At 42.4% G+C, this 27,767-nt stretch overlaps 1 protein-coding gene across 2 annotated transcripts; it reads right to left on the bottom strand.

Moving 5' to 3' along the window:
- On the bottom strand, positions 1-27,767 carry tamm41 (TAM41 mitochondrial translocator assembly and maintenance homolog). Of its 2 annotated transcripts, none has more exons than XM_086001760.1 (8): positions 27,274-27,767; positions 20,808-20,990; positions 19,409-19,501; positions 15,306-15,456; positions 14,595-14,740; positions 14,325-14,490; positions 2,807-2,869; positions 1-2,673 (listed from the first exon to the last, which is right to left on the bottom strand). In XM_086001760.1, the coding sequence occupies exons 1-8, from the start codon at positions 27,397-27,399 to the stop codon at positions 2,597-2,599; spliced, it is 1,005 nt and encodes a 334-aa protein (XP_085857886.1). In that variant the 5' UTR covers positions 27,400-27,767; the 3' UTR covers positions 1-2,596. The 2 variants fall into 2 exon arrangements, with proteins under 2 accessions (XP_085857886.1, XP_085857888.1); XM_086001762.1 differs by lacking the exon at positions 27,274-27,767 and adding an exon at positions 26,711-27,177.

Below are 27,767 nucleotides of genomic sequence, written 5' to 3'. Positions count from 1 at the left end.
TAGTTCTTCCACAGTAACATTTTTTATTTTAGGTTTTCTTTCTGCCAAACATTAGATACTTTTTAAAATACAACCTACATGGCATTGCTCACATTAGGTTAGGCGATAATGTTTTAATAGCACGAGCATTACACCATCTTGCGTACAATGTATTATTCTGCACTAAACTGGAGCGGTGTTGAAGAACCCGACATCTAATGGCTAAAGTAAACTTACTAGGAGGTCAAGCAGAGTTTAATTACTGTTGGGTGAAGGAAGACTACAGATTGGAAGGTGCTTGCAAATTTCCAAATTCAAGTCAGAATAAGCCACATTAAATAACTGCCTTGCTTTTATTATATACATTCTGATACCTTAAAGAGAGATGGATCATGCCAACAATTTTATGTAGCTAAATCCAAAAGGTAAATTGGTTGTAAAATAGCGTAAAGTATGCCAGCACATTTATTTTAATGGTTTCACAGGCACCAAATCCAGTTAAGCCAACCCTTCAGGCCATATGAATCCACATTTCTAACGCCAATGTGCATTGCTATAAATGATGTAACCCTATTAATATTAATTGTACAATTTTCAGAGTACCAATAGAACCTGGGATTCCCAAAACACTGGTAAAAATCCCAGAAAGAAAAATGGATTCAACGTGAGTGCATTTTATATATTTGCCGTTGCCGAGCTATTTGGCTGCCACTTCCCAACACTGCCACCAACAGGAATCGAGGGGTATATGTTCAACTGAAAATCACTGTGCTTGATCCAATCAAGTAAAACTTTGGACATATTACAAGAAATTCAAAACACAAGCTTATTAAAATATTGACATCTATAGTAATTGGTTTTGCCCAAATAATAACTATCCTCTGGGGGGAGGGAGAAGAAAACGAATTTAAGTAACATCTCTTTTGGACATAAGATAGCTAGTTCCAAGACGACAATCGACTGATGGAAGGCTGAAAACAAATCAACCCGCTGTGGCGGACTCGATAATCCGATAACGGAGCAGGAAGGTCAGCATATCGCCACAGCACTGCAAAAGACTGATTAACCAGGCTGGCTTATCAGCAGTGCTTTGCGGGGTCATCCTGTTATTGGAAACTGGGATCCTTCCCACTCGGCTCCAGACAAAATTGTAAGCCAATACCCAAACAAGGAGGGTAATCCTGACTGGACAAAGGGAAGCAAAACTTACTAGTGTAATATGCTTGCTCTAGCTCGCTAAACCCCAGCAGCGATCCTGCATATATCGTTTGCGGTCTTTTGCCAACCTGCACCCAAGCTCTCTGGACTTGAGTGAGGGCATTGTGTCCTTATGGCAAGAGAACGTACATTCCATTATTAGACCAACAGAAATTCAGTGTGTATTTTTCAGTAACTTGTCTTGGAGACTTTCATATGGTGACGGCTTTCTACATGTATTTGACAACTGACTGACAAAAATTAATTTGAACAATGCAGTGTTCATGGTCTTTGTAAGCATGTAACTGCTGCTACTGGCTATAAAGTGGATGCAGTAAACACAATGTAGTTCAATGCATTTCAATTTTTTGAATTAAACCCAAATCTATCCATCAACTAGGTTAACTAGTAAAGCAAGATAGATTTGGGTTTAATTCAAAAAGCACCACCTGTTTAAAAGTGAATCATTCTACTGTGGAGTGGTAATTCACTGGACTGAAAGCCAATCAATCTAAATAAATACAAGAGCTATTGCATTTGCCGAGCAAAAGGTTTCAGTTGAAGTACGGTACCTCATAATGACACTTACTGTTGCTATACAACCCTTGTGTGATCGGCTCCAAAACCTGTTTGGCTAAGTAAACGAGTGGACTCCACCTCCCCTCCGCCATGGTTCAGTGGGTAAATTCACCACATGGTATGGCACCAAGTATACAGACAGGAAAGGCCCTGGTTTGATCTCTGGTCCCTGCTGATTTCCCCCCTCCCTAGTAAAACAAGAACCATTATGTCTAAACAGAGCGGAAAATAGAAGTATCTAATTAAACGAGAAATAGCATTGATAGGGAACTCACAAACAGAAATAATTAAAACCTTATTTTTGAGTGATTCAGATACAAAATCCAAACCAAACAAACAACTCACATGACCTGAAGCCTCACTATGATGTCACCATATTGGTTAAATTACAACAATATATGAAATGAATAAAGGTCCCCTGTTGGTTGCTTTCACTGTTAACTGTAGCATCTGTGCCTCATTTGGATCTGTACAGTTTCCACAATGATTGGATCCTAATTAACCCATTGATTACTAAACATCTACCGCTTGCAAAAATTGCACATTTACAAAGAAGTTCCATAAAATTGTAACACTGAATATTGCAAACCATAAATAGTACATGTGTTCATAAAATATTTACCAGTAAAATTATTTTGAAAAGAAATATGTTTGAATCATTATTAATGATACTGAAGTGCTGAAGGATTAATCTCCAAGTCATTATAAAGATGCTGGAGACATGTATTTTATAATTTATAAAGTATCCCAGTCACTGATGAAAAACTCAAATAGCAGTTGTGCTTCATAAAAAAATAATCGTCTTTTTCAAATATAGTTTAAATAATAGATAGTAAAAACTTTAGGAAGTTTTTCTTCTCCATCCTCTCCACATTTTATGTAGCTTCTTCATGCTGTAGGTAACAGTTTTTTTCATACCTAAATACACATGAAACATTTCATGAGAGAATGTCTGGAAATCTTAATAAAACTCTAAAATTGCCAATGGAACTTCAACTGAATGCACTCAATACATTACAGTGTACAATTATTTACTGGGAAAACTTCTTACCTGCAGTAAGAATTCCTTTTGCACTTTGGGTCATACTTGAGGATTTTACAATACCAGCTACACCTAGCATTTGGGGGGAGAGAAAGAGAAAAAAAATGAACATTTAAGCTTTTATTCTAATTTTTTTTGAATTAACATATGCTATAAAAGTCCTAACTATATTAGTCCAGTCAGTATTCAACTCAGGACAGATGGGCACTTCCTGCAATTGTCCTCCAGCTATTTTTATTGCTTCGCTCTCAATTTTACACTCAGTCACAAAAAGTTTCTTTCCAAGTTCCTGCACAAAGGCATTCACAACAAAAGCAGCAGAACCCAGACTTATGCCGTAACTGGGTAGCCAGACTACAACTGGTGCACAGACTCAGGATAGCCTATTAAATGAACAAGGGGTAGTCCTTTGGCAAAACACAATGGTGCTAATCTACAGTGGTTAAATACAGGTTTGTGGCCAATAATCCCCATGTCAGACTTCGGGCTGGTACTCCATCTTTTATTTTGTTTAATTAAATAGAAGGAACGGCTAGATCCAACGTGGTGTGTGTGAAAGCAGGGTTCTCATCCGGAATTAAATAGGGAAAATTTCAGGGCCTTTAGGTAGGTAGCATAAAAGCGATTTAAAATTGGTGCCAGCTGTTCTCCGAGAGACACCAAGCGAATACCCAATACACAAAACTGGGCAGATTCATCAACATTCATTGAGAGTCAGCTAGCCTGCTTTGTTGGTGTCACGACCTGTACTTAGAAATTGAGTATGTCAATGTTTGCTTTGTAGGTGGACAGTTTTTCTTTAAAATGTGATTTTTTTTTGTTGCAAACCCACAAGCTGGGGGGGTGGGGGGGAAAGTAGACAAATGAGTCATTTCAAATGTCTGAATATCAACACCTGAAAGACCTGCAATAGCTGTGCAACTTTAGTTCCAGTTCAATCTAATGGACAGCAAGGTTCCATGTTGTGAGTAGGAAGTTCATAATACTCACACATAAACATTGCATTTGGGAAGTCTATTAAAGTCTGTTTTGTCTAAAAGTCTTGCAGGTTATTAGACTGTGCAAGAAATGCGTATTGAAGGGAATATTGTAATGCCTTATGGACTGATTCTATACTTAGTGGTCTCCAAATATCTGTCTGATAACTGAAATGCTGTATCTTTCGGTTTCTGAGTAAAATCTTATTTGTGAATAAATCTGGCTCATTGTTTTAGGTTTACAAATTGATTTTGCAAGATGATAGTTATTGCCTTTTGGACCAGATGGGGAGAATGAAGTGAGCATCCCATATGCTCTCCTGGAGTACAATATACCATGGCTAAGGTTAATTGGTAGCCCCATGACACACTAACGCACTCACAACATGTATAAGGAAGCAGATTTGGTTCATAGAAAAAATGGTCTGCTCATGCAAACTGCCTCTTTTGTGACTACAAGTGAACAAAAAATTAAGAGAAAGTCCAAATCGCAACAGGAAATAAAAGTGAGGATAGAACTCCAATAAATGAAGCACTGCATGGTGGCATAACATGTTGAAGAACCAACATAACAGTGTGGCGGGATACAAATTCAGACCAATTTATTGACTATGCCATGCCACTGTGGGAGTGCAGATAAGGTCAAGCTTTTCTTTCTCTGGGGGGGAATAGGGAGTGTGTATGGGAATGAGAATAAAAATTGCAGGCATCTTACCCAGACTCCTCTCACACTTGCAGATTGTGAGCTGCACAGTGGCACTGCCAGAAGCGAGGAAACAGATCGTTTACTGGACTTTGTGATGGAGATGCAGGGAATTTTGCATAATACAAAGATATGTCAGTAGGGAAAATGAAATAAAATATTTTGCATAAGGTTACAATAACCATGTTGCCTATATACTGATAAAGACATACATTATTCAATAGTTTGAGAAACCTTGAGATACTGGCTGAATTAGTAACAAAAACTACACATGGTGGAATTTGCTAATGGGAAATTTGCATGTTATTTCCTAATTGGGTACTGGTACAGAAACTAAAATTGAGTGATAGAAATATCAAAAAGTAAAACACAATTTGGCTCAGGAATTCCTGGAACTTGTGACTTACGCCGTAAATTATGCCGTAAATTACACCGTTTCGTGCCCCAATCTTTTAGAGTTTTTTGAGGGTGCAACTGGCAGGGTAGATAAGGGGGAACCAGTGGATGTAGTATATTTGGATTTTCAGAAGGTATTCGATAAGGTATCACATAAGAGGATGTTACATAAGATTAGGGTTCATGGTATTGGGGGTAATATATTAGCATGGATAGAGGATTGGTTAACAGACAGTAGGAATAAACGGGTCATTTTCGGGTTAGCCGGTTATAACTAGTGGGATGCCGCAAGGATCAGTACTTGGTCCTCAGCTATTTGTAATCTACATCAATGACTTAGGTGAGGGGACCATGTGTAATACATCCAAGTTTGCTGATGATATATAGCTAGGAGGGAAAGTAAGCTGTGAGGAGGACATAGAGGCTGCAAAGGGATATAGACCGGTTAAGTGATTGGGCAAGAAGGTAGCAGGTGGAGTATAATGTGGGGAAATGTGAAATTATCCACTGGGAAGAATGAAAAAGCAGAATATTTTTAAAAATGGTATGAGATTGTGAAATGTTGGGATTCAGGGGGATTTGGGTGTCCTTGTACACGAATCACAAAGTTAACATGCAGGTACAGCAAGCAATTAGGAAGGCAAATGGTATATCCAGGACAAAGCCGCCCACTTGATTGGCACCCCATCCACCACCTTAAACATTCACTCCCTCCACCACCGGCGTACCGTGGCTGCAGTGTGTACCATCTACAAGATGCACTGCAGCAACTCGGCAAGGCTTCTTCGGCAGCACCTCCCAAACCCGCGACCTCTTCCACCTAGAAGGACAAGGGCAGCAGGCGCATGGGAACACCACCACCTCCAAGTTCCCCTCCAAGTCACACACAATCCTGATTTGGAAGTATATCGCTGTTCCTTCATCGTCGCTGGGCCAAATTCCTGGAACTCCCTCCCTAACAGCACTGTGGGAGTACCTTCACCACATGGACTGCAGCGGTTCAAGGCGGCGGCTCACCACCACCTTCTCAAGGACAATTAGGGATGGGTAATAAATGCTGGCCTTGCCAGTGATGCCCACATCCCATAAATGAATAATTTATAAAAATGAGCCTTTATTGCAAGGGGGTTGGAGTATAAGAGTAAGGAAGTCTTGCTAGAGTGCTGTGTACAGTTTTGGTCTCCTAACTTAAGGAAGGATATACTTGCTTTAGAGGCGGTGCAACAAAGGTTCACTAGATTGATTCCTGGGATGAGAGGGCTGTCCTATGAGGAGCGATCGAGTAGAATGGGCCTATATTCTCTAGAAGAATGAAGGGTGATCTCATTGAAACGCAAGATTCATAGAGGGCTTGACAGGGTAGATGCCGAGAGGCAGCTTCCCCTGACTGGAGAGTCTAGAACTAGGGGTCGGCCAGTTAGGACTGAGATGAAGAGAAATTTCTTAACTGAGGGTTGTGAACCTTTGGAATTCTCTACCCCAGAGGGCTGTGGATGCTCAGTTGATGAGGATATTCAAGACTGAGATCGATAGATATTTGGGCACCAAGGGAAATCAAGGGATATGGGGATAGAGCAGGAAAGGAGTTGATGTACAAGATCAGCCATGATCTTATTGAATTGCAGAGCAGGCTTGAGGGGCCATACGGCCAATTCCTGTTCCTATTTCGTAGGTTTTTAGTCTTCCCGTTGTGAACCTACTCCCAACTTTTCTGGTAAAGTAATTTGAATACACCGCAGTGAGCGTAATGGTGAATCAGGGACCTCAGAAGCAGCACAGCCAATGACATACCCCATGTGCATTAATTAAGCAGATCAAGTCAGAGTCAGACCTGACCCGAGTCAAAGAATTCTGAATTTCATATCCTTTCACTATACTGAACTTGATCACTTGTATAAAATTGTTTGGGTTTGGACACACTCAGCTGCTGTAATCAGTTTTCAAAGAACATTCTAAGTTACAGATTTATTTATTTAGAAGATGACACACGTAATTTAAACTACCTAAAAAGTCTCAGATTAAACAAACGGGGGGGCTGAAATTGTACCTCATTTCCTTCATCAATTTTGCCCATTTTGAGCGCAAAACGGAGGTAAAATGGTCCAATTTGGGCACCTGATATATATTCGACATCTTATTGGCTCTGGCGATAGGCAGGCTTCCCTGGCGGCTGCTTTTAACAGGCGTTAGGCCCCTACTTAGCATAAAGGGCCTAACGCCGGTTTATGGACCCCGCTCTGTAAACAGTGGAGCCATGAACCAGCATGCTTCGCTCAGTTTTTCAGGTTCCTTAAAAGGGATTGCTGGAGGCCACCAACATAAAAGCTAAGTTTTTTCTTTTTAAGCTTACCTTGTTGTGGAGCCAGGAGGAGCAGGGTTGATCCTTCTGGCTCCACTGCACTGCTGTGGGCCACTGCCAGCCCATGCTTGCCCTCTGCCCCACCTCCCAGGACTGCTGCGGACGTTACAGCCGGCCCAAATTAGTCCAGAGGAAACCGGCAAGCTGCCTCGCAAGTCTCCAGGAAATTTTGGGCTAATGAAACGTCAACCTCCCATGTGCTTACATTGCAAATGCCTGTAAAGCATGCGACATTTCCTGTCAAAGTTCAATGCCTGTCACCCTTAAAGGCATGCAGTAACACCACATTATTTCAGGCTTACTCACTCTTGCGAAACTAAATCAGGATGCCTAAAAATCTGCACATTACCACGCAGTGAAACTCACATGAGGTCATTTACAGTATATGTTAAATATTACAGAAATAGTAAACCCTTTTGAATAGATGCAGTTACTGCCTTTTGCTGACATCATTGACATTAACGATTCACAACACAAAAACACACACATAGCGTGTAAAAACAACCCACTGAAACTTCTGTTTTTTTTTAAATTTTTTTTTTTTATAAATACAATTGTTCTTACTCTAGGGTTGAATTCCACGATGGGATTCGTTAATGTAGATGTGTCAAGTTACAACCAGAATTTACAAGTTAGCTTTACCATTGGGCTGCTTTTATTGTTTTTTGTTTGTGCAGATGTAGAGTAAAATGCTTTGGAAGGAAATACAACAGCAATGTTCCCTCAAATTTGTTTTTGGGTGTGCGGGCCATTCAAAGTTTCACGCATGCACAAAACCTCCCCTCGAGAAGCTGGTAAGTGACCTGCGCTGGACTTCCAGACAGCTGCACGGCCACACGGTTTAGCGGGATAATAGATCAGCTCGGAAGCTTACGCTCCTGCTTCCAGCTTGGGTAACACTGGACTGAAGTAAACAGTTTATAAAATGACATTTTCAAGAAAGATTTTTAATATTGAAACCCCTCCCATTTTTAAATTAATCAGAACATGCACTTTCTTTGGGTGAAGCTCTGGTTGATTTTGTTAAGGGGTACCTCCAGGTTGAAATGGCTCAAGACATTTTGTCATTTTTTATTAATAGTGGAGGACATTATCAGGGGGATGCAACGATATCTTTACATTTGTCTCAAATTAAAATTTATTAACTGTATAATATAAGTATATCGAAGAGCCCCACATCATTAAAGTTTGACTGGAGCTTGGACCTGGGAGAGAGCAGCAGCGCAACCGGCGGGAGATAAAAGCGGCGGCAGCGAACGAGGCCCGACCAGAGAGCTTGGGCCTGGGAGAGCAGCAGCGCGACCGGCAGGAGATAAAAGCGGCGGCAACGAACGAAGCCCGACCAATTCAACAGCAGAGGAGAGAGGTAAAAAGTAATCCAAGTGTGACGTCACCAGGAAGCAGGTAAGTGATTGGTTGGTGAGTATTTCTTTTATTACAAGCTTAAATTCTGCGGTTTATATTTTCTTGGGTCTCCGTGGTGTAGTAGGGACAGTTGGTAAATAAGCACCCTAGAGTATATCTTTAACTGGTGGTATTGAATTAATTTAAATTAATTAAAGGGGTAAGTCATGCCAGGAGAGCCCAGCCCCGTGTTATGCTCCTCTTGCTCTATGTGGGAATTCAGGGACGCTGCCGGTGTCCCTAATGACCACGTGTGCCAGAAATGCATCCAGCTGTAGCTACTAACGGGCCGTATTGAGGCGCTGGAGCTGCGGATGGATGGGTTGTGGAGCATTCACGATGCTGAGAGGGTCGTGGATTACACGTTTGATGAGTTGGTCACGCCGCAGGGTAGGGCTGCACAGGCAGAAGGGAAATGGGTGACCACCAGGCGGAGCAGTAGAAGCAGGCAGGTAGTGCAGGAGATCCCTGTGGCCATCCCCCTTTCAAACAGGTATACCAATTTGGATACTGTTGAGGGGGGATGACTCACCAGAGGAAGGCAGCAGCAGCCAACTTCCTAGCACCGGGGGTGTTGCTGCTGCTCAGGAAGGGAGGAAAAAGAGTGGGAGAGCAATAGTGGTAGGGGATTCTATCGTAAGGGGAACAGATAGACGGTTCTGTGGCCGTAGACGTGACTCCAGGATGGTTTGTTGCCTCCCTGGTGCCAGGGTCAAGGATGTCACTGAACGGCTGCAGGGCATTCTGAAGGGGGAGGGTGAACAGGCAGAGGTCGTGGTTCACATTGGGACCAACGACATAGGTAGGAAGAGGGATGAGGTCCTGCAACAAGAATTTAGGGAGCTAGGTAGCAGATTAAAGAGCAGGACCTCAAAGGTTGTAATCTCTGGATTACTCCCGGTGCCACGTGCTAGTGAGTATAGGAATAGGAGGATAGAGCAGATGAATGAGTGGCTAAAGAGTTGGTGCAGGAGGGAGGGCTTTAGTTTCCTGGATCACTGGGCCTGCTTCTGGGAAAGGTGGGACTTGTACAAGTCAGACAGGTTGCACCTGAACCAGAGCGGGACAAATATCCTTGCGGGGAGGTTTGCTAGCACTGTTCGGGGGGGTTTAAACTAAAATGGCAGGGGGTTGGGAACCTGAGCAGGGAGACAGAGGAAAGGAAAACAGGGATAAAAGCAAAAGATAGGAAGGAGAAAAACAAATGTGGCAGTCAGAGAAATCAACAGTTTAAATCAAAACGTGGCCACAGTAAATAATAATTCTAATAGGTCTAAGAGCGTTAAAAAAACAAGCCTGAAGGCTTTGTGTCTTAATGCGAGGAGCATTTGTAAGAAGGTGGATGAATTGGCTGTGCAAATAGAGGTAAACGAATACGATTTGGTTGGGATTACGGAAACGTGGCTCAAGGAAGGCCAAGACTGGGAACTCAACATCCAGGGGTATTCGATATTCAGGAAAGATAGGCAAAAAGGAAAGGGAGGTGGGGTAGCATTACTGGTTAAAGAAGGGATTAATACAATTGTAATGAAGGATATTAGCTCTGATGATGTGGAATCTGTATGGGTAGAATTGAGAAATACTAAGGGGAAAAAAACATTAGTGGGAGTGGTATATAGACCTCCAAACAGTAAGGTGGAGGTTGGGGATGGCATTAAAAAGGGAAATTAAAGAAGCGTGCAATAAGGGCACAGCAGTCATCATGGGTGACTTTAATCTACATATAGATTGGGCCAACCAAATTAGTAACAATACTGTGGAGGAGGAATTCCTGGAGTGTTTACGGGATGGTTTCCTGGACCAATATGTCGAGGAACCAACCAGAGATCAGGCCATCTTAGACTGGGTATTATGCAACGAGAAAGGGTTAATTAGCAATCTTGTTGTATGAGGCCCCTTGGGTCGGAGCGATCATAATATGATCGAATTCTTCATTAAGATGGAGAATGAAGTAGTTGACTCAGAGACAAGGGTCCTCAATTTAAATAAAGGAAACTACGATGGTCTGAGGAGCGAGTTGGGTAGGATTGAGTGGGGAATGGCGCTCAAAGGGTTGACGGTGGCTAGGCAATGGCAAACATTCAAAGACCAAATGGATGAGCTACAGAATTTGTTCATCCCAGTTTGGCGTAAAAATAAAACAAAAAAGGTGACTCAACCGTGGCTAACAAGGGAAATTAGGGATAGCATAAGATCCAAGGAGAGGACATATAAATTGGCTAGAAAAAGCAATAATCCTGAGGATTGGGAGCAGTTTAGGAGTCAACAAAGGGATTAATTAAGAAAGGGAAAATAGAATATGAGAGTAAGCCTGCAGGGAACATAAAAACTGACTGTAAAAGCTTTTATAGATATGTGAAGAGAAAAAGATTAGTGAAGTCAAGCGTAGGTCCCTTACAGTCAGAATCAGGGGAATTTATAATGGGAAACAAGGAAATGGCAGACCAACTAAATGCATACTTTGGTTCTGTCTTCACAAAGGAGGACACAAATAACCTCCCAGAGATGCCGGGGAACATAGGGTCTGATGAAAGCGAGGAACTGAAAGAAATCAGTATTTGTAGGAAAATGGTGTTAGGAAAATTGATGGGACTGAAGGCCGATAAATCCCCAGGGCCTGATGGTCAAGATGTAATAGCAGAGCACTTGGAAAGCAGTGACAGGATCGGACAAAGTCAACATGGATTTACAAAAGGTAAATCATGCTTGACTAATCTACTGGAATTTTTTGAGGATGTAACTGGTAAAATAGATAAGGGAGAACCAGTGGATGTGGTGTATTTGGACTTTCAGAAGGCTTTCGATAAGGTCCCACACAAGAGATTAGCGTGCAAAATTAAGGCACATGGGATTGGGGGCAAGGTATTGACTTGGATAGAGAACTGGTTGGCGGACAGAAAGCAAAGAGTTGGAATAAACGGGTCGTTTTCTGAGTGGCAGGCAGTGACTAGTGGGGTACCACAAGGATCGGTCCTAGGACCCCAGCTGTTCACAATATATATTAATGATCTGGACGAGGGAATTGGATGTAATATCTCCAAATTTGCAGACAACACAAAGCTAGGCGGGAGGGTAAGCTGCGAGGAGGATGTCGGGAAACTCCAGTACGATTTGGGCAGGTTGGGTGATTGGGCAGAAACATGGCAAATGCACTATAATGTGGATAAATGTGAGGTTATCCACTTTGGTGGCAAAAACAGGAAGGCAGATTATTTGAATGGCAATAGATTGGGAGAAGGGGAAGTGCAGAGAGACCTGGGTGTCCTTGTGCACCAGTCGCTGAAGGTAAGCATGCAGGTGCAGCAGGCGGTTAAGAAGGCAAATGGTATGTTGGCCTTCGTAGCAAGAGGGTTCGAGTACAGGAGCAAGGATGTCTTGCTACAGTTGTACAGGGCCTTGGTGAGACCGCACCTTGAGTATTGTGTGCAGTTTTGGTCACCTTACCTGAGGAAGGACGTTCTTGCCATGGAGGGAGTGCAGCGAAGATTCACCAGGCTGATACCTGGGATGGCAGGAATGACGTATGAGGAGAGATTGTGTCGATTGGGCTTATACTCACTGGAGTTTAGAAGATTGAGAGGGGATCTCATCGAAACCTATAAAATTCTGTCAGGTCTGGACAGACTAGATGCAGGAAGGATGTTTCTGATGGCCGGGGAGTCCAGAACCAGGGGTCATAGTCTAAGGATAAGGGGTAAGCCATTTAGGACTGAAATGAGGAGGAATTTCTTCACCCAGAGAGTGGTGAACCTGTGGAATTCTCTGCCACAGAGGGCGGTGGAGGCTAGTTCATTAAATATATTCAAGAAAGTGTTGGATATATTTCTTGAGGCTAAAGGGATCAAGGGATATGGGGAAAAGGCAGGGACAGGGTACTGAATTTGGATGATCAGCCATGATCACATTGAATGGCGGAGCAGGCTCGAAGGGCCGAATGGCCTACTCCTGCTTGGCAGCCATGTTTTTGGAGCAAGTCATTGGGAAGAGTTAATTTTAGACACACTCAACTCCACAATGGGATCGTAGCCCATTGGTAGGGTTATTTAAAGAATGCTTTTAGGTCGAGTCAGAACTATGAGCTATTTTTTTCCTCTGAGTGATGAGCTGGAATCTGCCATCACTAAAAGGGATGAGATTTTGAATTCAGAGTGTGGAATATTACGAGCATAAACTCACGTACTGGCATTCCATGTAACCAATGTTCTTGAGCACAACCTTGTTGAAGATGAAAACTTGGTGAAATAGTATGCTTGGTTTAAAAGTACTGGAGGTTAGGGCCTAGACTTTTTTTTTCCTCAAGCAAATCTGGGGCAGAAAAGTGCTCGGGGAAAGTATGCCACTGTGTCGCTGTTTCTTTGTACCTCTCCCATTTTCTGGTGTCCAATGATATGTAAATCAGGGAAATACATTTCTGACTTATTTCCTGCGATTCGCATCCTTGAATGTGGATGTTGGGACTGTCCGTTAGGCACAGGCATCTCGCATTCTCCTGAACTATTCTTTCCTTCAGCCTGGGCAAGTGCTCATGCAGTGTGTTCTTGCACCAGCTAAAAGGAGGCTCCATAATATATATTTTTTAAAGTTAACTTTTTGCAGGTAGCACAGAGACTAATTAAATGAGCCAGAGGCCAGAAGGTCGGCTGGGCTCTTCGGTGGGTGGAAGTCCTGCCATTCCAAATATTCGCCCCATTAACCCAGGGAAAGGGGGGGAATGTGGGGGCGTGGAGGGTCCAGATCTAGATGTTTAGCGCTGGACAATGTATTGCATATGTAGAAAACATCCAAATGCATTGGCCTGGAATTTACAGGGCCTATGACATACGTGTCGTAAGTGCTGTGAATGGCCCCACAAGTTCCAGGTTTCCGCATGCACGAAAATCCAGATCTTGCGATCTGTCACGGTTCGCCTTGAAAGATCCACCGCATCCACTGTAAATTTACTTTCGTTGACAGAGTGGGGCTATTTGCCCAACGAATACCCACAAAACCCTTACGCCTGGTAAAAGCAGGCATAAGACCTTCTTTTACCAGCGTAAGGATTAAAATAAATGATTTAAACATTCACTTACATTTAAAATTAGTTTAGGTAAATTTTGGCCCGTTTAAAATGTTTAAATTTATTTTTCAAAAAATTTAATTTTTTATTTTAAATGTTTAAATAAAGGGTATTTTAATTAATGTTGAACCTGTGATCATTTATTTTTATTTCAGTGGTGTGAAATTTTATTTATTAGGTGATTGCTATTATGCTTAGGGGGGTTCCCGTACGTAAATGGAATCCCCATAAGAATAATAGGAATCCCCCTTTGTCATTGGTTGGCCTGGCTCACATGATCCCAGGGACACTTGCGAACCACATGCGCCCCTGGGATGCGTGGGCCTTTACGCAGGCCTATGCCGGCAGGCCCAGGACCGCAAGAGTCCGAAGCTCTGAAGACACCAGGTAAGTACGTAGTTTTCTTGTGGTTCCGAGGCATATGCTGGCGGCAAGCCTCCGACCGCAATTTAAAGGCCAGTGCCTTTCCCCCCCCCCCCCCCCCTCTCTCTGGACAGAATTCAGAATCCGAATTTACACTACTTAAAAGTTGAAGAGTGCAAAATATTAAACATCACTGCAACGTTGCAGTGAAAGTTCTACAAGTCCTCCATATAAATTATTAACTAAAATGTCAAATATATAGCACTTACTTTGCTGTATTAGTAATCCACAGTCTGGGTCCTGGGCTACTTGAAGCAAGATCTCCTCCACATCTCTATTTTTCCCTGGTTGGTCTACCAAGCGCGCTATCTCTTGCTGAAGAGTTCTGGGCAAAGCCATCAACTGACTGAATTGACCTTCTGGGCTTTTATCAAGCTTAAAAATGAACACCATCAATTAGCATAGTTCAATAATAGGATTTACATTAACTAATACATGCAATATTCCATCCAACCGACTTGGAAACTGAAGCGCCATACCTCTAATTTACCCAGCTGCTGCTTGTAGACCACTTGAGGGCACGCCTGTAAAATGTTATTGTACAGTCTTTGGAAGTTTTCCATGTTTGCAGTGACAATATTCATTATTTTTGATCGGTCTTCCCCTATAATCATTCTAAAATCACCTGATTAAAAAGAAAATTCATTCCATGACAAACAGCGTTCACACCAATTCAAGCTTCTAATGTCTCTACTGAAGTGGCTGATTTTTGTGATCACAATATTAAAACAACAGCAACTTGCATTTCTATAGCATCTTTAAATGTTAAAAAATACATCCCCAGGTGCTTCACAGACATTGCGCCAGGGAGAGATTAAGAGCGGTGACTGACAGCTTGGTCAAAGGGAGGAGTTTTGAAGCTCTTAAAAAGGGAGAGAGAAGCGGAGAGGAGTTCCCAAGAATAGACTCAGTGACCAATGGTGGGGGAAAGGGAGGGGAGGAAGAGTCAGGAATGCAGCGTTTTGGAAGGTATATGGGGCTGCAAGGGACTGCAGCAATAGGGTGGGACATAAAGGGGTTATAAATGAAAACAAGGGAGGCACTGGAGGAGTGAATAAGTCGTAAGAGTTCAGCTCCCATGAGTAAATGTAATGGGTGCAGACAGAAAATTTGTTTGGATTTTCAATTTCTATTCAGTTAATTGAAATATTCATCTAAATGGAGTCAACTGCACTGTAAAACAAACAAACCAGAGTAGGAGAGTCCAGCAATACGAACGTAGAGCTCCTCCTCAGTAAATGATTCGGGCAGCATGAGAAAGGCTGTAATCACCGCACTTTTCAGATTCCTAGCCAGTGCAGCTTGTAATTTGCCGCTTTCATTTTGGATTAATATCTTCACCTGCAAATGAACACAAATTTCAGTGATGCTGTGGCTTTCAGAGTACAAGGGAGCCCATGAGTATGGAGCATTAGTACACGGACCCACTGTTGCAGAGCAAGAAGTGAGTTTCCCCCCACCCCACTCCCCGAGGAGCAAGTCAATCAAGGCAGTTCCTTATTCATTTGACTACAGGGAAGCAGAGGCCTGGCAACAACTGACCTAATTGTTCTTTCGTATGAGCAGTATTGCAGGAAGACCTACACAATGCAAAAACAAACTACAGGAAACTTTCTGGTATCCGGCACGGACGGGACCGACCTGGTGCCAGTTCAGCAACAATTCCGGATAACCAAACGCTATAGTAAAAGATACGGAGCTCAGAGCTCCGTATAAAGCAACAAACCCAGTTACTTAGGCTTCAAAACAATCGGCACAAGTTGCAAGCGTCTCTGTAGCTTAGCAACAGCTTCAGCTACATCCTTGCACAGCAACAAATGGAGTTTAAAAAGGTAATAAAAGTTAACGGAACCGACTCCTGAATTTTGCCAGTGGATGGAGCGTTCCGGTTATTTAGGGGCCGGTTAATCGAAAGTTTCCTGTATTTTGAGGAGATAGTATGCAAAAGACAGCTTAGACACTTGCTTCAATTTTGAGAGATAAATTTACCTCCAGTGGCCTGTTGAAAATAATTGGCAAAATTAACCCACAGAAGGTAGCCAGGTGCGAGTATGGAATTTGAACTGAAGCCCTATAAATCTGGTTCCAATACTCTATTACAGCTGCTCGGAATAACCTTTCCTCTTTTTGGTTTACATTTGAATGGTCTGTGTATATAAGTATAGTATTTGTGGGTGATATTTTATTACTGATAAATTGAAAGGGTCATGCATATTATACAAATAAAAGAATTGCACCTGATTTAAAAAGCAAAAATTCACTAAACTGAAAATAAATAGAAACAGAGTTTAAAAAACTGTTAGTATTTAAATAACAAAAAGTTTATAGCTTCCAATGAGGTCATATTATATCAAGTGTGATAAAATATAAAGATGGTTGTGGTTGCCAAAGGCCAGTCAGCACAGCCCTAAGACATCACTGCAGGAGTTCCTCAGGGAAGCATCCTCAGCCCAACCATCTGTAGCTGCTTCATCAATGACCTTCCCCACATCGTAAGGTCAGGGATGGGCTGATGATTCCAGTGTTCAGCTCCATTCACACCACCTCCGATAATGAAGCAATCCATTCCCGTCTATAGCAGCAGCTGGATAACATACAGACTTGAGCTGCCAAGTGGCAAGGGATATTCATGCCACATAGCACTAAGTAATAACATGAGAAACTGTAGGCATCTCCCCTTGAACTTCAATGGCACCACCATTGCTGAGTTTCCAACCATCAACATCTTAGGGGTCATCATTGACTAGAGACTGAACTGGATCAGCCAGATCAACATCGTGGTGGCAAGTGCAGGACAGAGGTTGGGTACTGTGCAGCAAGTGGCTTACCTCCTGGCCCCTGGAAGTCTAACCACCAAATAGAAGTGTGATGGAAGACTCACCACTCATCTGGATGGGCGCAGACGCAACAACACAAGAATTTCCACAATATTCACGACAGAGCAGAAGGACAAAAGCAGCAATGTCATGGAACAACATCACCTCTATGTCAGACATCATCCTGACTTGGACATACATCGTCACTGGATCAATATCCTTGAATTCTTTACCTAGCACCATTGTGGGAGCACTGTCATCAAAGGGCTGCACCAGTTCAAGGAGGAGACCCACTACCACCTTCTCAGGGCAACTTGGGATGGGCAATAATTACGACCTTTCCAGTGTCGCCCACACCAGAGAATTGTTTTTTTTTTTTTTTTTAAATTGCCAGCAATCATAGAAACATAGAAGATAGGAGCAGGAATAGGCCATTCGGCCCTTCGAGCCTGCTCCGCCATTCAATGAGATCATGGCTGATCATCCAAATTCAGTACCCTGTCCCTGCCTTCTCCCCATATCCCTTGATCCCTCTAGCCGTAAGAAATATATCCAACTCTTTCTTGAATATATTTAATGAACTGGCCTCCACCGCCCTCTGTGGCAGAGAATTCCACAGGTTCACCACTCTCTGGGTGAAGAAATTCCTCCTCATTTCAGTCCTAAATGGCTTACCCCTTATCCTTAGACTATGACCCCTGGTTCTGGACTCCCCGGCCATCAAACATCCTTCCTGCATCTAGTCTGTCCAGGCCTGACAGAATTTTATAGGTTTCGATGAGATCCCCTCTCAATCTTCTAAACTCCAGTGAGTACAAGTCCAATCGACACAATCTCTCCTCATACGTCATTCCTGCCATCCCAGGTATCAGCCTGGTGAATCTTCGCTGCACTCCTTCCATCGCATATAGTCCATATTTAATTAACATTTATGAAATAATGTGTGTCAAAATGAATACTTATTTATACACAGTAGTTAAATCAGTATCTACCCAGGAGCTTTAAGTGAAAAAAGTGATTACTCTACAAGTCAGATGAATATCGGTACGTAAATATGAAATGTTCCCGTAATGCAATATTAACTGGGGAATATGTTACCTTGGTAACACTGACTTCTCTTGGTCCAATTATTTTTAGCATCTTAACTAAGCTTGAAAGAAACGTCTTGAGTTGTAAAGCCCAATTTTCTCCACAATTAATTTTATGGAAGTCAATAGTACGCAGCAAATAGCCTCTGTAAAAATTAACTTTTGCTTGGTTGAATGTAACTCAATTACATTTTATTTCTGAGTTGTTCGGTCGAGTCCATGAAAACTTGTGATGATTGCATTGCTCATGAACCCCGACCCACAGTAACAGTTTTATGCTCCAGCAGAAAGTTGAAAATTACCCCACTGAGTCCACAAATATATGTAGGTTTTATTTTCAATTTAATCATCAGATATTTCAACATCTTTCACAGACTACTTATATCACCCATTTGTTTCTTCTTGCATGAAGTTTTTTTCTACACTTGTCTGCATTAAATGTCATCTGCCACTGTTCTGTCCACTTACATATTTTGTCAAACTCATTCTCTGGTTCCTGAGCTGTGTCCTCAAGATCACTTGTCCCTCCTAGTTTAGTATAATCTGGGAATTTGGCCAATTTGCATCAAGCTCGAGTTCAAATCTTAATGCAAGTTCAAAACAGTAAGGATCCCAACAGATCCCCGAGACGTCCCACTCAGCACTCTTTCCGCTAACCAGCTGCGTCCTACCGGTCAGCAAATTTCTTATCCTTTCCCAAGTTGTACATTTACTCTCCACTGCTTCAAGCTTATACAATTGCCTTGCATGTATATGTACCAGCCTTTCATACAACTTGGTACAATACATTTTTGGAAGTCAAGATGTAGCATGTTGTAGGGCTTACTTGGGATGTCACTTCCTCAAAAATATAATCAAGGACGTCGGTCAGTTGTGATCCCCCCACCCACCCCAAATCCACGCTGGCTGCTTTTATTAAGTCATCATGCAAGTAATTCTCACATTTACTCCTGATAATCACTTCAATTATTTTACCAGTATGAACATAATGATACTGGGGCTACAGCTGCCTTTTTAAAAACATGCACCATTTTAGCCCGTTTCCAGTCCAACAGGCCACCTGGTGTTTGACTGACCAAAATAATGACCTTCAAAGACTCCCAAAGCTCAACCAGTGTCTCCATTGTTAGTTGGGGTTCAATACCATCTATCCCTGGAGATTTTTGATCTGAGCCCCTTTAGACTGTTTGGGACTGTTTTGTATAGACTGACAAGTGGTAGCACTGGGCGAAGTCACCAAACAACTTCAAGCATGCCACTAAAAGGAGCCAATAATAAAAAGACAAATGGCCTGTCCAAACTAAACATCAGCATCCATTCAATTTCAACATAATGAGCACTCCGACCAGGTTCTGGGCTCAAAGCTGCTATTGCTACGAAACAACTTACAGGTTTGTGCAGTCTCCCAGCAATGTATAAATTCTTCCAATGAAGAAGGTCTTCAATCAGAGTTCCTGTACTGATAACACCATATTTGATTATCTGAAAGAGAGTATTTCATGATAATTCTAGCAGGTTGTTCACATATCATATTGATCTTAGTTGTCAGAGTTCCTTCCGTTATATTCGGTTCCGCTAATTGCTCCAGTTACTGTACTTTTTAAAATTATGCTGAAGATACTGTGCAAAATACATTGTTTATACAGATATTTAGATGTTAGGAATTCATTAATATATTTTGTTTTAATGGCCTTTAAAAATGGCCGTCATGCTGCAACTAGAAATATAGCTCTTCAGCTTGTAGTTTTTGCAAGAGATTTTTTGCTTTGATAATCTCTTCCGCAATGGCAAATTCTGATTCATAGTATCTGAAGTGAATTACAATTTATGGGACAGCATTTATTTCTCTTCACTGATCAAAACAAATTCAACCCTTGGTAGTATGCCTTATATAGAGCGATTTGATTTGGCCAAGCTCCATACAAATATATTATAATTTTATTAGTTGAACTAGTATCCACACTAAAAGAAATTTAGAACCTAATTATAATGGCAGCCTCGTCACACTGCATATTCAAACACTAGCATGCTGTTCTGCCAAATGGGATAATGGGGGTAATTTATATTGGTATAAAAGACTTGCATCTATATAGTGCTTTTCACGACCTCAAGACATCCCAAAGCACTTTACAGCCAATTAGCACACAGCAAGCTCCCACAACCAGCAATGTGATAATGACCAGATAATCTGCTTTTGTTATGTTGGTTGAGGGATAAATATTGGCCAGGACACCGGGGATAACTCCCCTGCTCTTCTTCAAAATAGTGCCATGGGATCTTTAACGTCCACCTGAGAGCGCAGACGGGGCATCGGTTTAACGTCTCATCCGAAAGACGGCACCTCTGACAGTGCAGCACTCCCTCAGCACTGCACTGGAGTGTCAGCCTAGCTTTATGTGCTCAAGTCCCTGGAGTGGGACTTGAACCCACAACCCTCAGGAGGAGAGAGTGCTACCCACTGAGCCACAGGTGATAGCAATTAGACTTTGTGGGTTAAGGGGAGCAGAATGATACTGGGCATTATATAGTAAAAAAAAAACATAACATGTATAACACAAATCATCCAATTTACTATGATCAGTGCCAGTAGAGATTCATAGCAAAATGCCAAACAATACTTCCTACAGTTAAAGTGCTTTACTGACATACGAAGCACCACACTTGATGCAATACAAATGGATAAAATGCTTCTCATTGCATGTTTCCAACCGTCTTTCTACCAAGACTCGATACAGTTACTTCCTGTGGTTAACAATACAAAGCTACATTTCACGTTGAGCTTACTTACCCTGTCATCAAACGGTACTAATGTATTGTAATATATTCCGGCTCCATAATTATTCTGTATTTTACTAACATGCTTTGGTCCAAAAAATCTCAAAAATGAATAATGCCGTGGGTTTTTCATGATATTCATTGTATGCCAAGTCACAGGATCATCCACAGCAAAGACAAAATCCAGCATATTGTTCTAAAAATGGGAAAGTGAGCAACATATTTAGCCAACAAGAAAATCGTATGAGTAAACATAATTTGCATAATTTTATTCATAATTAAAAAGCACTGCAACGGACAAAGTAATAAATTATCCCATCATCAAAGGGGCAGAAGAAACTCTATGATTACACCAAAAAGTAACAGGGTCAAATATTGAGACATCAGGGGTGGACACTGCACCAGGGCCCGCATGGTTGCTCGATCGGAGATCATGCATTGTTATTTTGTTTTTCTCCCATCATGAAAATTTAAACCTCATCATTTGGGAGCCAAATAGTAGACGGGTGGATCTTCAGTAAGAACTACTGGTCTGGGTAAGTTGTATATGCAAATACAAATCACAGAGCGAGGCATCCAAGAGTGTGAGGGAACAAGGGGACAGGAAGCAACAGGAAGACAAGAGATAAAGGTCATGAAAATAATGAATGAAAATGGCCATGGAATGAAGACTTGAAGCCAAGAACACCAGCCTTGTTTCACTCCTCAATAATTTTAATGATGCTTTTCTGCATTCCAACCGGTCCTCAGTTTTACTCGTAATCTTAATTACATCAGCAAAGCACTTCAGAATTGGTTAATTTCTATTTGCACAATTATTAATAGTCAAGCTATTAATTCTAGTTGAACATATATGGATACAAATAACATAACTGTTCATTTATCTAAGAGAAAGGGAGATGCTCCAGATTGGTTCTGGCCACAGCATACCAGTGGTGGTGTTTCACCAGGACACCAATGAAACAAGGGGAAGAGGTTTTTAACAACTTCAAAAAGGCCTCAAATTTGCTCTCTGGACTGTATAATGTATTGCATAAATGGGGACCAACAATAAAACCCTTAGAAGTCTGAATTCTCTGTACTTCAATTACAAAAACATTTGTGAAAAGATAGGACACAAATTCTGCAGCGGAGGGTATTGTTGCCATAGAAACTATGGGAAGCAAGTGCCCCCTATTCTTTAAAGAAAATGATTCCACAATGTCAACTGCACTTTTCAGACAATATTTTCCATACAAGTATTAAATACACTGATTATGAACCTCAAAGTATGCATCATAGTGTTACCATGTTAGTCCCTGAAACACAACAGCACTGCAGGAGATACTGCGCAATTGGTTAGCATTGATATCGCACCAGCTTCTCCTTCAATGAATATATTTATGATACCAACATGGCAATATTACTAATGAAGGGATGGTAGTTCACCACAATGCAGTATGTTATAACTGTATATCTTTCATTAAGTATTTAAATTAGATACAATAGTAGAATTTTTAAAAGAGCACAGACCAATGTTGTCCAATAGAAATTGCTGACTGGCCACAGGTCTGGCTACAGCGACAGTTTTAGTCACATGCACTAATTTTAGTAGCAAACACCTTACATACCCTCACAGTACAGGTAATTGTACTTCACATGTGTATATTTACTTAACATCGATCCCCATTCAATAACCAAGCGAAGTAGAACGCTCACGATCAAAAATCACATGCACACTCTGCTTTTCATCTTACCAACAAAAACTAAAGTACACCGTGCGAAGCATTGAGATCACATGCCCAACAACAATCATGCTTTGTACAATCATACCTTTTGTCATTTAATCTCTCCTGCCTTGATTTCAATACCTTCAGATCATAACCACTGCTTCTATTTTTTCAGCCAGCAGGTGTTGGTCATGATTCTGCTGGTGCCATTTACAGCTCCTGCAGACCCATCTTTTGTTTCTTTACTACCCATTACCACCCCTTTTGCCTCGCACCATCATCCCTTTTGTCTTTTAATCTCTCCTGCCTTCCACCCTATCACAGACCTTCCCTTTTGTTCTTTCCTCCCTTCCCCCCCTTTCCCTGCCCCGTACTTGCTTAAAACCTGTTGCATCTCTAACTTTTTCCAGTTCTGACGAAGGGTCATCGACCTGAAACGTTAACTCGGTTTCTCTCTCCACAGTTGCTGAGTATTTTGAGCATTTTCTGTTTTTATTTCAGTTTTCCAGCATCCGCAGTATTTCGCTTTTGTTTTGCCCAACAACAATGTCTGTTACTCTCATTTTATTTACTAATCATAAATGCAATTAGCCACATCTGGATTCCCAATAAGCCACATGTGGCTAGTGGCTAATCTACTGGACAACACTGGCAATGAACAGTGACTTATGGATGTCATAATTTAACTGATGGAACAGTTGTTTAATATCAACCCGGTTGAGTATTTACAGGCTCACAACACAAAACAACCAATAATTCAGCAAAATTGGCAATCCTACACAGAAGGGCCACTCAGATTTCTGGAGTGGAAATGAGTAAAGTGGAGGGTGCTCATGTTCTTCTAAGGTTAGGGCAAAGTAGAGAGTACTTCACTGCAGCTCAGCACTGGGTTTCTAAAATAGGAAAATATTCCATTCCCTACAACTAATATATCTTACCTTGATGGATGCACCCTGCACCCAACTCCCTGCTCAAAAAAAACTGTAGGAAAGAAAGACTTGCATTTATATAGTGCCTTTCATGACCACGAGACGTCTCAAAGCACTTTACAGCCAATGAAGTACTTTTGAAGTGTAATCACTGTTGTAATGTGGGAAACGTGGCAGCCAATTTGCACACAGCAAACAGCAATGTGATAATGACCAGATAATCTGTTTTTGTTATGTTGGTTGAGGGATAAATATTGGCCAGGACACCGGGGATAACTCCCCTGCTCTTCTTCAAAATAGTGCCATGAGATCTTTCACTTCCACCCGAGTGTGTAGACGGGGCTTCGGTTTAACATCTCATCCAAAAGACGGCACCTCCGACAGTACAGCACACCTTCAAAACTGTACTGGAGTGTCAGCCTAGCTTTATGTGCGCAAGTCCCTGGAGTGGGACTTGAACCCACAACCTTCTGACTCAGAGGCGAGTGTGCTACCAACTGAGTTTTATAACGTATCTCACACACAGCAAAAAGTTTTTGTATATCCTGTAATCTTATCAGCAACTCCTCAGGGTTTGCCCTGCTCTTCAGAACTGTAAGAAGTCACACAACACCAGGTTATAGTCCAACAGCTTTATTTGAAATCACAAGCTTTCGGAGCGCTGCTCCTTCTTCAGGTGAAGTGGAGAAATGCATAAAGACACAGCTTATATAGTCAGAGAATCATGTCAGATGTTTACAGGTAACCTTTCCAACTGCCATTTATCGCACCTCGGCAGAGAGATAATCACAGCAGTCAAAGGTGTGAATGGTGTCCAAACAGGTCAGTCAGGGAAACATTACATCAAAGAACAATGAGGTGGGGTCACAAGGGGTCAAATATTGCAGATGCTGGGGTCTGTATGAAAAACAAAAAAAGACAAAAAACATTTTTTTTGGCTGGAAATCACAGCAGGTCCGGCCGCATCTGTGTAGAGAGAACAAGCCAATGTCGACTCGAGTCTGGATGACCCTGCATCAGGTGGGGTTACATGTAGCGTGACATGAACCCAAGATCTCGGTTAGGCCGTCCTCATGAGTGTGGAACTTGGCTATCAGTTTCTGCTCGACGATTTTGCGTTGTCGTGTGTCTCGAAGGCCACCTTGGAGAATGCTTACCGAAGATGCGGCCGGACCTGCTGTGATTTCCAGCCAAAAAAAAAGTTTTTTGTCTGTTTTTTTGTTTTTCATACAGACCCCAGCATCTGCAATATTTGACCCCTTGTGACCCCACCTCATTGTTCTTTGATGTAATGTTTCCCTGACTGACCTGTTTGGACACCATTCACACCTTTGACTGCTGTGATTATCTCTCTGCCGAGGTGCGATAAATGGCAGTTGGAAAGGTTACCTGTAAACATCTGACATGATTCTCTGACTATATAAGCTGTGTCTTTATGCATTTCTCCACTTCACCTGAAGAAGGAGCAGCGCTCCGAAAGCTTGTGATTTCAAATAAAGCTGTTGGACTATAACCTGGTGTTGTGTGACTTCTTACATTTGTCCACCCCAGTCCAACTCCGGCATCTCCACACCATGGCTTCAGAACTGTGATAGCAATACCTAAATAATTTCCTTTCCTTTTGACTGTTCAAATTTCGATCAAACTGTATATCCTGGAAGATAATGAGATAATGAAGTTACAGATTAGCTAACCTGCTGAGAATTGGATATTCAGTTTAGGATAAAAGCTAGAGGTCAAAAATACACTGCAACTGTAATCTTGGCAAAATACCATTAATAAGAGATGCTTCTCTCTCTCTCCTCACTCCCATATTTTAACACCATTAATAAGAGGGGTCTCATGCATGCACGCTCTCTGGTCTATCCCCATATGATAGGATCATTAGTAAGTGTTTATTCCCACCCGGTTGTTAGCAACATTTAATAAGGGTCTCTCTCTGTCCAGTTGTCCCCACCTCACAGTAGCACCATCAGAAAGAGGGATCTCTCTCCCCCTGCATATGATAGAACTATTAATCAAGGGTCTCTCTCTCTCCTGCATATGATAGCATCATTAAGGGTTTCTCTCATCTCATGATTGTACAATTAATGAGTCTCTTTCTCCCCCATATGTTAGTACCATTAATAAAGATCCCTCTCCCACACCATATTAGTACCATGGATAAGTCTCTCTCTCTCCCATATGTTAGTACCATTAATAAAAGGTCTCCCCCCTCATATCTTAGTACCAATAATAAGGGGCTCCTTCCTTCCCATATTAGTACCATTAAAAAAATGTCTCCCCCACCCATATTAGTACCATTAATAAGATTCCCTCTTTCACAATCACATATTAGTACAATTAATATTAGTTTTCACTCCATACCTCCCCATGATACATACAATAAGAGTGTCTCTCTTCCCATATGTTAGTACAGGTTGAGGACCAAAACCCGGAGTTCCGGAATCCAGAATGTTCTGGAATCCGGGACGATTGGTGGCAGGGCCTTCCGGAATCCGTAAAATGTTCCGGAATCCGGACACCCTGTCAAACTGCAACCTGGGCCCAGGCATTTCCAGACTCGGAACGTGTTTCTGATGTCCGAAGTCCGGAAACGCCCGAGCCCAGGTTGCGATATTTCCAGACTTCGGACATCAGAAACATGTGCCAAAGTCCGGAAAAACACAAAAACCGGCTCGGCCTCGGTCCCGAGGTTGCCGGATTCAGGACGCTCAACCTGTACTAGTAATATAAAGGTCTCTCCCCATCCATATTTTCTTTTATTAAGGGTCTCTCTTTAACCCTCCATGTTATAACAACAACTTGCATTTATATAGCACATTTAATATAATAAAACATCCAAGACATTTCACAGGAACATTATCAAATAATAATTTGACACCAAGCCACATAAAGAGATATTAGAACAGGTGAGCTAAAGTTTGGTCAAAAAAGGTAGGTTTTAAGGAGTGTTTTAAAGGAGGAGAGGCGCATTGGTTTAGGGAGGGAATTGCAGAACTTAGGGCTTGGGCAGCTGAAAGCACAACTGCCAATTGTGGAGCAATGGTGTTCAAGGATGTACAAGAGGCCAGAATTGGGGGAGTGCAGAGATCTCGGAGGGTTGTGGGGCTGGAGAAGGTTACAGAGATAGGGAGGGCCATGGAGGGATTTGAAAACAAGGATGAGGATTTTAAATTCAAGTGTTGGTGGACCAGGAGCCACTGTAGGTCAGCAAGCACAGGGATAATAGGTGAACAGTTTTACCATGAAAAAAGACACTTGCATTTATATAGCACCTTTCACAACCTCAGGGCATTCCAAAGCACTTTACAGCCAATGAAGTACTTTTGAAGTGTAGTCACTGATGTAATGTAGGAAACACAGCAGCCAGTTGCACACAGCAAGCTCCTACAAACAGCAATGAGGTAATGACCAGATAATCTGTTTTTGTGATGTTGATTGAGATAAATATTGGCCAGGGCACCGGGGATAACTCCCCTGCTCAACTTTGAAATAGTGCCATGGGATAATTTACGTCCACCTGATAGAGCAGACGGGTTTAACGTCTCATCTGAAAGACAGCACCTCTAACAGTGCGGCACTCCCTCACTACTGCACTTTCACAATCCCATATTGATACCATTAATATTTAATTTTTCACCACATACTTCCCCTATATCCATGCAATAAGGGTCTCCCCCTCCCCATGTTAGTACCATTAATATTGGGTTTTTCACCACATACCTCCCCTATATCCGTGCAATAAGGGTCTCCCCCTCCCCATGTTAGTAGCATTGATAGAAGGTCCCCGCCTCACTCGCTTCCTTACCCCCACCCCGCCCCTGTCTCCCTCACTTACAATGAGGACCGGGTGGCCAGCCTGCCCGAAGAGGCCGGAGCCGTAAGCAAAGGCCAAGCTCAGGTCCCGGGGGAAGTGGGCGAGGATTCTCCGCATCAGCCCACTGTTGCTCTGCAGCAGCGACATGGCGGTCGGCGGCGGCGGCCCCCCTGCAGCCCGGAAACTGCCAGATAAAAGGGCCAAGACGCGGCTCAGTTGGGTCCGGAGCGGGACGACCTTACGGCCCCTTCCCGATTTATAACGGCCCAGCGCAAGCCCCGAGGTAAAGTGATAACCGGGGCAGATTCAAGCTTATCGCAGCTCGGGATCGCGCTGCGCTCCTGCTGCCTTGCGGCAGTCACTGCCCCGCCTGCTGGCGGGAGGAGCGATCTGCAGGTTCATGGGACTGCGCCCCACAAGGAGAGCTGGGCTGGTGGGGTTGAAGGGGACTTTCTGGGCAGCTTTTGATGACCAGTCCATCTACTGTGGTGCTGAAGATGGGAAGTCAAGCCCCA

Source organism: Somniosus microcephalus, chromosome 11, assembly GCF_052327205.1.
Source record: "Somniosus microcephalus isolate GS21.2 chromosome 11, FLI_Smic_1.0, whole genome shotgun sequence".
NCBI classification, from domain to species: Eukaryota; Metazoa; Chordata; class Chondrichthyes; order Squaliformes; family Somniosidae; genus Somniosus; species Somniosus microcephalus.
The sequence above is the reverse complement of the archived record's forward strand: the minus strand, read 5'-3'. Positions and strand labels throughout refer to the sequence as shown.

Coding starts and splice junctions, on each gene's coding strand:
- tamm41 (XM_086001760.1), bottom strand. CDS start 27,399: ATGTCGCTGCTGCAGAGCAACAGTGGGCTGATGCGGAGAATCCTCGCC. Junction 20,991..27,273: donor CTGGCCACCCGGTCCTCATT/GTAAGTGAGGGA, acceptor TCCCATTTTTAG/AACAATATGCTGGATTTTGT. Junction 19,502..20,807: donor TAGTACCGTTTGATGACAGG/GTAAGTAAGCTC, acceptor ACTCTCTTTCAG/ATAATCAAATATGGTGTTAT.